The sequence below is a fragment of the Rhineura floridana genome, chromosome 8 (assembly GCF_030035675.1).
Source record: "Rhineura floridana isolate rRhiFlo1 chromosome 8, rRhiFlo1.hap2, whole genome shotgun sequence".
Classification (NCBI taxonomy): Eukaryota; Metazoa; Chordata; class Lepidosauria; order Squamata; family Rhineuridae; genus Rhineura; species Rhineura floridana.
In genome coordinates, this window is record NC_084487.1 from 133,742,472 (window position 1) to 133,756,717 (window position 14,246).

At 40.9% G+C, this 14,246-nt stretch overlaps 1 protein-coding gene across 2 annotated transcripts in view; it reads left to right on the plus strand.

Moving 5' to 3' along the window:
- Nucleotides 1-14,246, plus strand: part of TIGAR (TP53 induced glycolysis regulatory phosphatase) — a 101,893-nt gene that overhangs the window by 15,244 nt on the left and 72,403 nt on the right. For both annotated transcript variants that reach the window (XM_061582597.1, XM_061582596.1), the window contains exons 2-3: nt 2,305-2,342; nt 6,669-6,790. In XM_061582597.1, the coding sequence (XP_061438581.1) occupies nt 2,305-2,342; nt 6,669-6,790 (160 nt within the window). The remainder of the gene's footprint in view (nt 1-2,304; nt 2,343-6,668; nt 6,791-14,246) is intronic.

The window sequence follows — 14,246 nt, forward strand, 5'->3', positions numbered from 1 at the left end:
CATTCTTCTATTGACAAAAGATTGCTTTATTTTATCAAATGTCTCCACCAACGCACTACGCTTCGAGTAAGGTGTGGATTAGAAGGTAACCTGACGAATTCTATTTCTGTCACTAAGCAAGTCCGTCAAGGTTGCATATTAGCCCCATCCCTATTCAATCTCTATTTGAATGATTCAATTGGATATTGTCTAAGTCCTGATTTTCACCCTGCAAAGTTGGCAGAGATTAAATGCCCTTTACTATTATATGCAGACGATGCTGTGCTTATGTCTCTTTCAAAAATAGGACTCAAGCATTTATTACATGTCTTCATGACCTATTGTAAGGACAATTTGCTGACAATTAATTTTAGTGAAACCAAGATTATGGTTTTCTCTAGGTGTCCTCAGTCAAATAAGTGGATTATTGGCGGGCAACATATAGATCAAGTCAAGCAATTTAAATACCTGGGTGTCACATTCTTTTCCACTCTCTCTTGGGCTACCCACAGAAAGCACTCAGTGCAGGTAGCCCAGAATACTACCAAGGCAGTTTTTCGTTTTTTCTATACAAAGAGGGTCCAATATATTCCAGCGGCCATCCAGGTATTTAAGGCAAAAATCTTGCTTCAGTTACTGTATGGTGTTCCAGTTTGGATCCAGGGATTTAATCCAGCTGTGAAAAGTGTCCTTTCAAAATTCCTGAGATCTCTATTTGGAATGCCAAGGTGTGTCACAGCTGTGGGCTTACGTCTCGAGGCCGGCCTTATTTCTATCAAATGTGCTGCATGGTCCTTTGCTTTTAGATATTGGCTTAAGGTTGTCTTCAGTGATCTTTCTTTAGGCTATTTAAATCTTCTTTTGAAAGATGTTTACACCAGTTCTTGGTCTAAATTTGTTATTGTTAAACTGTATTCATTAGGTTTTTCTTTTGATTTTATCCTTACACAAAATTTTAGGACTGCTAAATTCATTTTAGACCAACGAATTAGGGATATTGACTTTCAACTTTCTGTATCAAATGCTTGCAAAATATGCTCCCCTACCCATCTTGGTCTGAATTTCAAGTTCCCCAAACACGCTAACTATTTGGAGAATCTGACTATTCCTAAGTATCGGCATGTATTCTCCAGAGCCAGGTTTAATTGTCTCCCTTCCGCTCTCTTGGAAGGGCGATACCAAGGTGCCCCTTATGCGGACCAGAAGTTGAAACATTGACCCATATGCAATTTTTACAGGGAGGATTGCGATAGACTAGTTGGACCAATTATGAGGAACTTTCCTGGCAGGCCATTAGCATGGTTTTTGAAATATTTCCTAGCTGATTTTAATAAGTCAACAACAGTGACCGTGGCTAAGTTCCTCTTCTCTGCTCAAAGGAGTCACAAGAGGATTCTTCTCTCTTAACTGCTGTTTCCTTTATGATGTACTTTTATATTTCTGTATCTTAACTATTCTGATGTTTTTTACTGACTATTTTATTTGAATGGGTCTGTGAACATATATTAATAAACTAACACTGCTTATGAATTCTATTAAAGAAAGGCAAAATATAAATGCACCTGAATAAATATAAAAATAGTTCGCATGTCCTGGCTGCCCATTTGCTGCCGGGCCAAGTTCAAGGTTCTAGTTTTGGTGTACAAAGCCTTATACAGCTCGGGACCAGGATACCTGAAAGACCGTCTTACTCAGTGGATCACTGCGCTCTGCAGGTGAGGGCCTCCTGCAGATACCATCTTATCAGGAGGTCTGTTCCGTACGACATAGGAAACGGACCTTTAGTGTGGTGGCACCTACCCTGTGGAATTCCCTCCCCTTAAATATTAGGCAGGTGCCATGTCTGCTATCTTTTCGGCGTCTTTTGAAGACTTTCCTCTTTCAACAAGCCTTTTAAGTTGAGACCTATCCCAGTCTGTGTCTGTGTTAGAATTGCTTTTAATATGTTTTATTTAATAATGTTTTAACCCTTTTTTTAAAAAAAGATGTTTTTAAAGCTTTTTTTTAAAAAAATGTTTTTAACGTTTTGTTTTAATGTATTTTAAGGTCTTTTTATGATGTTTTAAAGTGTTTTTAGTGTTTCTGTTTGCCGCCCTGGGCTCCTGCTGGGAGGAAGGGCGGGATATAAATCAAATAATAAATAAAAATAAATAAACCTGCTAAACTGTATTTGTTCAGGGTTTGACCAGGAGAAGAAAATAGACATCTGAATTTTACTGTGAGGCCACTTCCAGCCTGGCTCCATCTCTCCATGTATGTTGTATAAGTTGTCCACCTTAGTAACATTTTTTCCCTGTGGTTTTTAAACTATTTTGTCTCTTTCAGTGGGGAAACAAGATACAACAAAGAGAAGATACTGCAAGGTTTGTGTCTCTTCTGCTGCAACTCTTTAAGATTAGTAATAGAACAAAATTGCCTATACCTTCAAATCTGCACTCTCACAATTAAATGTTGAAATGTTCCTGGCTTGGTCTTGTAGTCAAATTATCATTTATGTTGAGGGTATTGTTTTAAAAAACATTAGCCTCAATCTAGCAGTTCCCTGGGCTGAAAAATTCTATCAAAGAACGTGAGCTGCATGCACTGCCCAGCCAGACTGAGTGGGCAGCTGAATTTGGGCAGTTCTAACTGAAGCCTTTTCAGTTTGGAGAAGTACATACAGTTTCTTAAACAGCTAATATATGCTCATAAAAGCTTGCTCCTATACACATATGTGAGAGCCAGCGTGGCAAAGTTGTTAGAGTACTGGACTATGTCCTAGGAGACAAGGGTTCAAATCCCCACTTGGCCATGAAACTCACTAGTTGACATTGAGCCAGTCGCTGTCTCTCAGCCTAACCTATCTCACAGGGTTGTTGTGAGGATAAAATGGAGAAGGGGAGAACTGTGTACACCACCTTGGGCTCTGTGATGTCCTTCCCTGGTTCTCCCTGTCAGGTTCCCACCTGCTTGTGGCTACTGCCTGTCACTAGGCACCACCAGGGACACCACCAGTCAGGACCATCCTTTATATGGTTTCTCACTCCGCTCTAGCACAAATCTTACTAGATCCCACTGCTAGGCAGCACCACCAGTCACTTCCTGTAACCAATACTCCCAGAGACTTTGCCTAAGTCTCTCTATAACTTGTTACTTTGTGACTGAGTGCCTATGCTGTTCCCAACCCCCTTGTATCTTTATATATAAAGCATACAACTCTGGGTTGCTCTGGATACCTGACAATATCTCCCTTCACTGCTGCCACCATTAGATACTGTTTCTGTTCAGCCTTGGTCATTACCTTGCCCTCCCTTCTGGTCTGTATATTCCCCAGCCAAGGATCAGGCCTTTGGTAAACCAAAGAAGTATTTATTTACTAACAACAGGAAATAACAAGATTACTTTAGGAAAGTTTCACAAGCGTATGGTTTCATATATGGTCACTCTTTATGTTTCTGTTCATATATATACTCTTTAAATATCAATCCAAACTTCCCTCAGAACTCTGCCAACCAACCCTCACCAAACGACCTCACTCCAACCAACTCAACAACTTCTCTCCCCTCATCACTCACAAACCTCCATTTATACCTTCAGCCAGCCAGCCACTCGGCCAATCGTCATCCATGTACTCCCCCTTTCTCTCTCAGTCAATTACCATATATCATCTAATAGACCCGCACTTACCATATTTACAGATGCTTAACCTACAGGAACATCACAGGCTCCGTGAAGAAAAGGTGGATATAAACACAATCAAATAAATAAAAATAAATAAAGCCCTAACTAGATTGGGCACTGTAAAATTTCTGGTGGTTTTGAACCTGTGGGGGAGGGTCAGAAATAAACAATTTGGAGAAATACATGCATTACTTACTTTCTTATTAAAGAAATGAATTTAATGTTAGAAATGATGTTAGAGATGGCGTAGCAAGCTGCTGCACCCCAAGATATCTGGTTTTTTTCCAACGGAAAGATGGAGCTCAAGGCAGTATACATAGTCCATTTTATCCTCACATTCTATTTATGATAGTGAGTGACTGGTCCAAGGTCACCCAATGAGCTTGATAGCTAAGTGGGGATTTGAAATTGGGTCACCCCACTCTATTGTGATGCTCTAACCACTGACCCACTGTAGTTGCATAGCTGGAAATTTTCAATCAATATTAAACATATTTATATGCCTGGAGGCATTCAAGAGGCAGCTGGACAGCCACCTGTTGGGTATGCTTTAATCTGGATGCCTGCATTGAGCAGGGGGTTGGACTCGATGGCCTTATAGGCCCCTTCTATGATTCTATGAAGTCTTGATTGATAAATGCCTAACACAAGGAGAGATTGCCAGATTTTCAGGTACCACTGAGCCCAGATAGGCAACATATTACTACACATCATTGTGCATTTTTGTACCTGATGTATGAAAAAATGCAGGATGATCCAGAGAGAATTGATCTCTGAGGCCACTTGGTGATAGACTCAGTTTGTCCTCAGGAAACACAACTACAGATTTAAAAAAGAAAAAAAATAAAAGTTTCTGCTTTACTGTTTCACAAGAGGTAAGAGGGTGTTTTTTGTTTACAGTTAATAACCTGCCTGGGAGAATAACAATTCTACATTAGCAAGTAGGGTATGAGACAGATTCCTTCTGTGCACAGCTGTTTTTTTTAGCAAATGAATTCTTGCAAATCAGCAGAGAGGCAAATCCGGAAGAAAAACTTAATAAATTTTTCCCCAGTGTGGAATTGGGAAGGCAGGTTGGAAGAGGGGGAGAAGAGGCAAATTTTTATGACGTTTTCAAAACCATTCATGAATTCTACTTGCAACTGGGGCTGAATCTATGCAGCCACTGCCTTGTAAGACTCTAAGCATCAGCACATCAGGAGTCCTAGAAGCCTCTGCAAAAGCTTCGGAAGGATTTCAGTTAAGTTTTGGTTAGTTTTAAATAAAGTTTTAAACCCATGATTCTATATGCTGCCTAACAACTCCTCTAAAGCTCATACATATAACCCATGCAGTCAGAAAGTATGACCTGGCCCAAGAGCTCAGGATGAGGCACAACACCAAGTCTTATGGCAACTACTATTGCAGAAATCACTGCTTATTATTACTTTTTTATATGACCTTTATTATTTATATTTCTAAGCAATGTACATAAAAACAAGCCATACAGAAAACAATAAAAATAATATAAAACTAAACGCTATTTTAAAATGCATGCTGGAACAAGAAAGTTGTGCATCTGATATTCTGGATTCATTTCAGTTGGGGTTTAGGCTCAGTTTTGGTACAGAAATGGCCTTGGTTGCCCTGTATGATGACCTATGTTGGGAGAGACGGGGGAATGTGTCCCTTCTAATTCTCCTTGATCTCTCAGTGGCTTTCAATATCATTGACCATGGTATTCTTCTGGAGTGGCTGTCCAAGTTGGGACACTGAATACATCTATATCCTACCTTTCCTCCAAGGAGCTCAAAGTGCATACGCTGTTCTCCCCCTCCCCATGTTATCCTCACAACAACCTTGTGAGGTAGCTTAGGCTGAAAGACAGTGAGCCTCATGGCCGAGTAGAGATTTGAACCCTGTTTTTCCAGGTTCTAGTCCAGCACTCTGACCTCTATACCACATTGGCTCTGTTCACACTGTTACTGAACAGAAAGATTGCATGTGCTATAGTAAAGGAATTTTGTAAATGAAAAAAATAAAATAAAGACCCTTATAGGTCCTTTTCAATTCTATGATCTATGAACAAGATATATTATAAATAGTTATTACAAAAAAGTAAGGGTAGCTATGTTGGCCCATAAGAAAAATACAAAAATCCATATTAGGACAATAGCTTTATTAGGCCAACCAAAATGTCATAAAATAATAGCCAAAAGTGGGCTCTGGCTCAGTGGTAGAGCATCTGCTTTGCATGTAGAAGGTCCCAGGTTCAGTCCTTAGCATATCTAGGTAGGGCTGAGAGAGCCCAGTCTGAAATCCTTGAGAGCTGCTGGCTGTCATTGTAGACAGTACTGAGCTAGATGGACCAATGGCCAGACACAGTATAAGGCAGCTTCCTATGTTGCTAAGTATGTGAACTTTCAAGTTCTGTAGAACATTTTCATCAGGTTGGATGGTAAACAAAGCCTGGAAGACTTTGTACATTTAGACATAGACACATGGCTTTACCACCAACCATTTTCCTCCCTCTCTTCTCCCCCTCATTTGTTTGTGCAGCAGGTTCAGAATAGCCGTTGCTTTGTGAAGCAAGATGAGGCACAAAAAGATGAATGCCGCCTCCTGACAACCGCCATGTAAAAGGGTTATAATAGTCTTGAGCATGACATGTTGGTAGTGTTCAAATGCATCTGTTTTTCATGTATCATTATGTATGTGGTACAGTACTTTTCAAAGGAACAAAACTCACAGTTAGGTCCATGCCCTGACAAGTTTGTATCTGAGTTTGTTCCATGTGGAAGAGGGAGGGGTTGGGGTAGAGAGGCAAGAGTCATGGAATGAAATCTAGCAAAATTCTTTTTAAAATTTTTTGTATTTCTCTCTCTTGGAGGACGAAGAGGTTACGCCAGAGATTTTGTGGGTGTTTTTCTTTCACATTAATTTCAAGGGAGGGGCCTGACCTGTGCACAGATTCTCTGGATACAAGTAGCTGAAGATGAATAAAGCAGGCTTTCCTTAATTGGCCAATTTTTTTATTTTGACTCTCACAGGACAAGGTATAGATGAGCCCCTCTCTGAGACTGGCTTCCGACAAGCCAGCGCTGTTGGATTATATCTCAGTAATGTAAAATTTACTCATATCTTCACAAGTGATCTCCTTCGGGCAAAACAGGCAAGTATGTTTAGAGTGTAATTGGGATTATGCAAGATCACATGTTCTGTAATTTAAGTTTAATTCACTTTTGTGGGGATTGTATTTTATCTGTTTTCACACTGGTATGATGCTTTTCAGGGCAGTCTTTCTATAGGCAGTTCAAAACATATTTAAAAAAATCCAAATTTATCTGAGGATGATGAATGACATTCTTGATAGGGATTATGCCTCTTACTGGAACTAGCAATCCTAGTGGACTGGCACGGTCCACTAAAGTCTTTTGTCTCCTCTCCAGGAGGGAGGAATCATCCCTCTCACCAGGCCACCCCTGCCTGAGGTTGGTGGTGGTTTCTTTCTCTGTTTTTTCAGCCAGACTTTTTTCCTAGTTGTGCTTTTTGAATTGTTTTTTCTTCTTCCTTCTCCTCTCCTCTTTTCAGTATGATCTTTTAGTTCCTGTGGGAGTTTCCCTGTCTGTATCTCTCCCCTCATTTGGGACCTTGATTTTTCCTCTCGGTCTTTGTCACACCCATTCCTGCCTTTTTTGCCTCACCTGATCTCATCTGTGTGTGCTTATTGCTATTGTTATTTATCCACTCCATTTCTGACTGCCGGTCCTGGGGAGGGAAAGTACACAGCAGGATTGTCTGCCTGGCTGTGAGCGGGCTACAATTGGCAGCCTGGAGGGTACAGAACTTGACATGGTCTGAGTTTCTGCAACTCTAGCAGGGCTGCCATTTTAATTTTGGCTTATAACCACACTTTGCCACGCCTTTTGGGGACGATGAGTTTCACAACACTTGTTCTGAGTGGGATTGCGGCTACCCAGCACCCCCCTCATTTTCTATCACCACTGGGGTTTCACTGCTTCCCTTAACATTGGACAGGCAGAGTTGGTCCCAGGGGGTTGAGTGATATCTGTTGAAGCACTGGTCTGGGAAGCATAAAGGGGGAATTCTCACAGTTCTCACTACTCAGGCAGCTCTGAAGTCCCCCTCTTCCTCCCTCCCATTCTTCTAGGAAATCCTGTCCCTCCAGGAAGGCTCCAGCTCCTCAAGACAGTGAGGAAGGAACCTGCTTTTGCACAGCACTCTGGCACTCAACAGCTTTTGTCTGATGCTCAGCAGGTGCAGTCTTCCATTCGAGTGTGGCAGCCTGCAGCGAAACAACCCGCAGTAGTGTAGGGGACTTTATCAGACCCTGATTCTTTTTCAAGTAAGCCTGACTGGGGGGAGGGCAAGCTTTCAGAGGAACAGATAGAGGTAGTTCAGCCACAGCCTAGATGTAGAAGGATTTCCCCTCCACTTCTTGTAAACATATCACAGTTTCTTTTCTTTAGGCTTTTGATTCTGTCTGGAAAACTGAATGGGCTAATCCAAGTAGGGCTAAATTATTTTTTAGGGTGGCTAAAAAGCATTTTTCTGATTCAGTCATGAATCAGTTGTGCTGTCATCGGATGGAGGGGTGAGTAACCCTGCCCTTCCTGATGTGCCAGTGTCCTTACCTGCAGAAGGTGTTTTTCCAAAGTTTATATCATGGTTAGAGGTTATATATTCCCAGGATATTAAGGCATCTCCCACTTTATCCTAGGTCTTCTACACTCAGGAGACATAAGGATAAGAGGCAACTTGGATCTAAAAGTCATGAGAGGAGAAGATCCCACAGATCCTATCAAGTGGTCATTCTGTGGGATCTCCTCATTAACACTGCTCCAGTAGTTTCTCTCTAGTTGATGTCTGAGGCTGCTTCTGCTATGAGTTTTCAGGGGAGAAGTTGGAATTTAGGACCTGAATTTTTCCCTGCCTCCTAGGCTATGGCCAGGAGAATTTTGCAGTTTATTGAGGAATAGCTTGTGGAGCCTGAGCCTTCATCCCAATTTCTGGCTACAGGTGCTAAAACATTTTCATATGGCTTGCACATGATGGGACATACAGTCTCAGGTGCTATTCTGTTTATTTCTGCCTACATCTTGGCAGTTCAGTATTAAATGAACGTATGCTTTAAATATATTTTTTTATTATTCCTCTTTGACGGATAGTCTGTTTAGAAAGTTTTGAAAATGTTTTTAATAGAATGAAAGACAATAAGATGCTTCTTTCTATAGGAAGAGGAAAAGCAGCCCCCAAACCTTCTAGTAGTCCTTTATGTCCCTTTAAACAGTAGTTTAACTATGGGGATGGCTAGCACTGTGTGGGGTCACATGGCAAGATTTCTTTCTGGCTGATGTCAAAACATTCTGGAGTATTGTTAGCTAGTTTTACTGGTGCCATTAGACATGTTCTTTCTCATCTGATCTCTGGATATGACCTGGCTTCACAGGTGACATCAGCTGTAGGGCATGATGGTGTTGACTACAAACTGGTCCTATGAGGAAAGGTTGCAGCATTTGGGGCTTTTTAGTTTAGAGAAAGGTTAGTAAGAGAAAAGTGTAAAATTATGCCTGGCATGGAGAAAGTGGATAGAGAAAGTTTTTCAGCTCATGGATATCCAATGAAGCTGAATGTTGGAAGAGTCAGGACAGACAAGAGAAAGCACTTCTTATAGCACATTGTTAAACTATGAAATTCAAGAGAGAGAGAAAGGTGGAGGAGATAAAGATAATATGAGGGAAGGTTTTAATAACTGCATTTTATTTATTTATTTTATTTCATTAAACTTATAGACCGCCCCATAGCCGAAGCTCTCTGGGCGGTTCACAAGACAAGAAATAGCAAAGTACAAGACATGTATCAATATAAAACATATAAAAAGTTAAAAATTATTAAAAATTAAAACAATGTCAGCGTATACTAAACATATTTAATTAAAATTAAAATATAAACATGCATGTGTATATGGCTTTGGCCTGCTTGTTTTGGCCCTCGGAAGGAAGGTGGCCATTGGGATGAAAAACTCTTCCTACCCCTGATTTCTCATATATATTGTTTTAACTGTTGTAAGGGTAATATTTTGACGTTTTGATGTTTTAGTGCCTTAAGGTTGATTGTATTTATAGAATGAGATGGTGATAAAAACGGAAATTTGTTTTACCGTGAATTTCTGTTTGCTGAGGATGATGGATGACATTCCTGATAAGGATGATACCTCCTACAGTAGATAACAGGCAGGGTCCACTAAAGCCTTTTGTCTCTCTCTAGTGGTAGGAGTCATCCCTCTCACCAGACCAACTGGCATCCCTTCAAGTACCTTGCTCAGTAAGGGGATATTAGCAACTGGGTGACAGTTGTTTAACACTGTTAGGAAATTATCTTGAGAAGGCAACATACTAATGCCTCCTTAAGGACCAATGGCACCTCACTCCCCTATCATGAAGCATTCCCTGGACCCACTCAGCCATACCTCTTTGGCTAGCTTTTATGATGGGTAAGGGTCAAGAGGACATGTGGTCTTCCAAACTCCTTCGTGTGCTTGTCTGCATGCTCTGAACACTTCTCAGGACTTGCAGTAACTGTGGCATTCAGTTCTGTGTAAATATGAGCAATTTTATTTCCAAAGTGTCTCTCAAACCTATTGCAGCAGGCCTTCAATGGTACCATCAGTTCCTTCTGGCTAGATGGTACCCATTTACTACTAGAAGTTGCTGTGTTAATTGAGAAGTTCACTTCTGACACCGCTACACGGTAGGCACAGTAATGAGCTCTCACTCACATCTGATTAGATTCACATTGGAATTTCCTATGGTTTCAACAGCATCAGCAAGGGCACATGAAAATGATTGTATTGATGGCACTGCCTATCTCACAGCTGCAAAGCAAGAACAAGAGCCTTGACAAGAGTACCAACCATGTCAACCAGAAAATTCTCAGCACAGTCAGGAAACCTTCAGATTCCATGAGACTTTGAGGGAGGACTGGTTCAAGGGCTCCCCCATCCCTGGGTGGGTGTACTTTGCTGTCAGTTCAAATCTCACTAGAAAATGATCTGTCCAGGATAACAGGCTTACCATAAGCTCCCTGTCAATGGATTCCCACTGGCCCACATCATGGCAGAAACCAGGTTGAGGGTACATTGTCACATGTGTTGGGCCTCTGGTGTATTGAGATAGCTCATGGTTCTCATGGAGGCCATTGAAGTACCTAGCTGGCATATTAGAGGTGGCTTCAGCATACATATTGAAATCTTCCAACACCACTGGGAGCCTCTGGCACCATGTGTGAGACTACCATCTTTGGCTTGGTCAAAAAAGCTGTTGGGCAGCAGTGTGGGTGGTACACCAGCAGCATCTCTATTCTGTCTCTCAGGCCTAACATCAGGAGCAATCCCTTGAACCTGATCTCAGAGCAGTTTGACATGCATCCTCAAATTCTGCTGAATGGAGGGCAGATCAGAAACGCTTACAGCCTTAAAGTATCTAACGCTGTTCCTCTGAGTCACACTGCTCTGCCCCCCTTTGCCTTATCTTCCCCTGCCTGACACAGCTGAAACAGCTGTCACCAGTACTCCAGTCCTCTGTTATCCAAGCACATCACACCCTCCTCCTACCAAATCCACCAGCATGACAAATTAGCTTCATGCAGCTTTAATAAATATTTTGTAGCAGCCAAATACTCAGATGCAGAGTGCCAGTTTTTCAGTGCAGAACAATAAATATTAAAATGGTATCGTGCAAGCAGCAATCGTGCAATTCAGTCAATATACATAAACCAGACTGACTAAAGTGCAATAATAAGTTGATATTATTTTACACCTGAATGATATAACTTACCAAAATGTGTTAGTTTGCTAGGAATATTTGGTCAAGAATAACCATCTAGGGGGGACACATGTGTGCGCAAAGCCTAGCAACAGCATAGAGCGATCACTGCGGTTCCTGCCACGCTTCCAACAGAAATAGCAATGCCCTAGTAGTAATTCTTTCTACTTTTCTTCTCAACTCCTGATAAATGAAATATTAAAGTATACATACAATCACAGCTTCCTGCATTTTATGACCATCTACTACTTTAAATTAGTGGTTTTAAAATTGCCTCTAGCGACGATCCAAAATGGTGGTGAAAAGCAGAAAAATGGGACAAGGGGAAATGGCGTTTCTTAGTGCTGAAAATTTAATGGAGACAGTAATGGATCGAGTTCAGACAATGCACACCTTGTTAATTAGTGAATGGCAAAAAGCTTTTGATTCACCAAAGGACACACTAGATAAAGTAGGGCAGAAAATTCTTACTATAGAAACGACAGCAAATGAAGCTGTGGAATTAGGCATTAAAACTTCTGACAAGGTCCAACTGATCTTAAAAATAACAAAGAATTGAATGTAAAGGTGGATGAACAAGAGAACAGGGCTAGATGCTGAAATGTAAGTTTTCATGGGGTCCCTGAAGAGAAGGAACAAGAGGACATGATTACATTTCTTACAACATGGTGGTCTATAGCACTCCCCGAAGTCCCAGTCACCCCATTGGATCTGGAATGCGCTCATTGTAGTTTGGCTCCTAAGCCTAAAACTGCTGCAATGTCACGTGATATAGTAGCTTTTGTTCATTGTCAGTTAAAAAATGGATTTCTGAAAGCTGTTAGAGACCAAGGAGGCCTGAAATATGACAACAAAGATATCATGGTTCTTCAAGACCTTAGTTTGGAGACTCTGAGGAAAAGACGCAATTGGAGACCTTCAACCGAGAAATTACAAGCTGCCAATATTAAATATCATTGGGGGTTCCCATTTCACCTATGTGACAGCATGTTACACACAGCTACTACAGAAAAAGAGGACTGCCACATCTTCTGCTTACTAAACTTAGATATTCTGTGGGACATTGAAGAGCTGGACAAAGAAGGAGGATCCTTGGATTTTCAAGACTGAAAAGTGGAACACATTCTCCTCCAGAAAAAGGGGTCCCAGGTTTAATAAACAACCAAAACCGCTTAACACTCAAGAGACCTCTGCGCTCCAACTCTTTCTCTCAGAGGGGGAAATAAAATTAATGGTTAAATCTAATTTTCTGTCTTAATTAGAATTAGGAGTGAGCAGTGAAGTGGCCAAGTTTGCTGATGACACTAAATTGTTCAGGGTTGTTAAAACAAAAAGGGATTGCGAAGAGCTCCAAAAAGACCTCTCCAAACTGAGTGAATGGGCAGAAAAATGGCAAATGCAATTCAATATAAACAAGTGTAAAATTATGCATATTGGAGCAAAAAATCTGAATTTCACATATACGCTCATGGGGTCTGAACTGGCGGTGACCGACCAGGAGAGAGACCTCGGGGTTGTAGTGGACAGCACGATGAAAATGTCGACCCAGTGTGCGGCAGCTGTGAAAAAGGCAAATTCCATGCTAGGGATAATTAGGAAAGGTATTGAAAATAAAGCAGCCGATATCATAATGCCATTGTATAAATCTATGGTGCGGCCGCATTTGGAATACTGTGTACAGTTCTGGTCGCCTCATCTCAAAAAGGATATTCTAGAGTTGGAAAAGGTTCAGAAGAGGGCAACCAGAATGATCAAGGGGATGGAGCGACTCCCTTACGAGGAAAGGTTGCAGCATTTGGGGCTTTTTAGTTTAGAGAAAAGGCGGGTCAGAGGAGACATGATAGAAGTGTATAATATTATGCATGGCATTGAGAAAGTGGATAGAGAAAAGTTCTTCTCCCTCTCTCATAATACTAGAACTCGTGGACATTCAAAGAAGCTGAATGTTGGAAGATTCAGGACAGACAAAAGGAAGTACTTCTTTACTCAGCGCATAGTTAAACTATGGAATTTGCTCCCACAAGATGCAGTAATGGCCACCAGCTTGGATGGCTTTAAAAGAAGATTAGACAAATTCATGGAGGACAGGGCTACCAATGGCTACTAGCCATGATGGCTGTGCTCTGCCACCCTAGTCAGAGGCAGCATGCTTCTGAAAACCAGTTGCCGGAAGCCTCAGGAGGGGAGAGTGTTCTTGCACTCGGGTCCTGCTTGCGGGCTTCCCCCAGGCACCTGGTTGGCCACTGTGAGAACAGGATGCTGGACTAGATGGGCCACTGGCCTGATCCAGCAGGCTCTTCTTATGTTCTTATGTTCTTAATGAGATTACTGTTATATATAATATTCTGATTATCACATTGCAATACTATTTCATGTCGCCAAAATGGGGTTGTTAAATGCTTATACCATAATACTACAGGTCACATTCTTTAACATTACTTCATTCTCAAACAATACCTTATGGGGTACAAAATAATTCTGTTTTGTTTTTTATTTTATTTATTTATTTTATTTTATTTATATACCGCCCTAAGCCAAAAAGGCTCTCTGGGCGGTGTACATAAAAGATAAAACAAGCAAGATATATAAATACAGTAAATATAACAGAATCAAAAATCAAAACAACAAGCAACAAAAACCAAGCAACATCAAAATATAACAATAATAAGATACTGTTTAAAATGCACTATAAAAACAATTATTAAAATACATTTTAAAATGCCTGGGAGAATAAAAAGGTTTTCACCTTTTTTTTTTTTTTTTTTTTTAAAGTCTTACTATAAT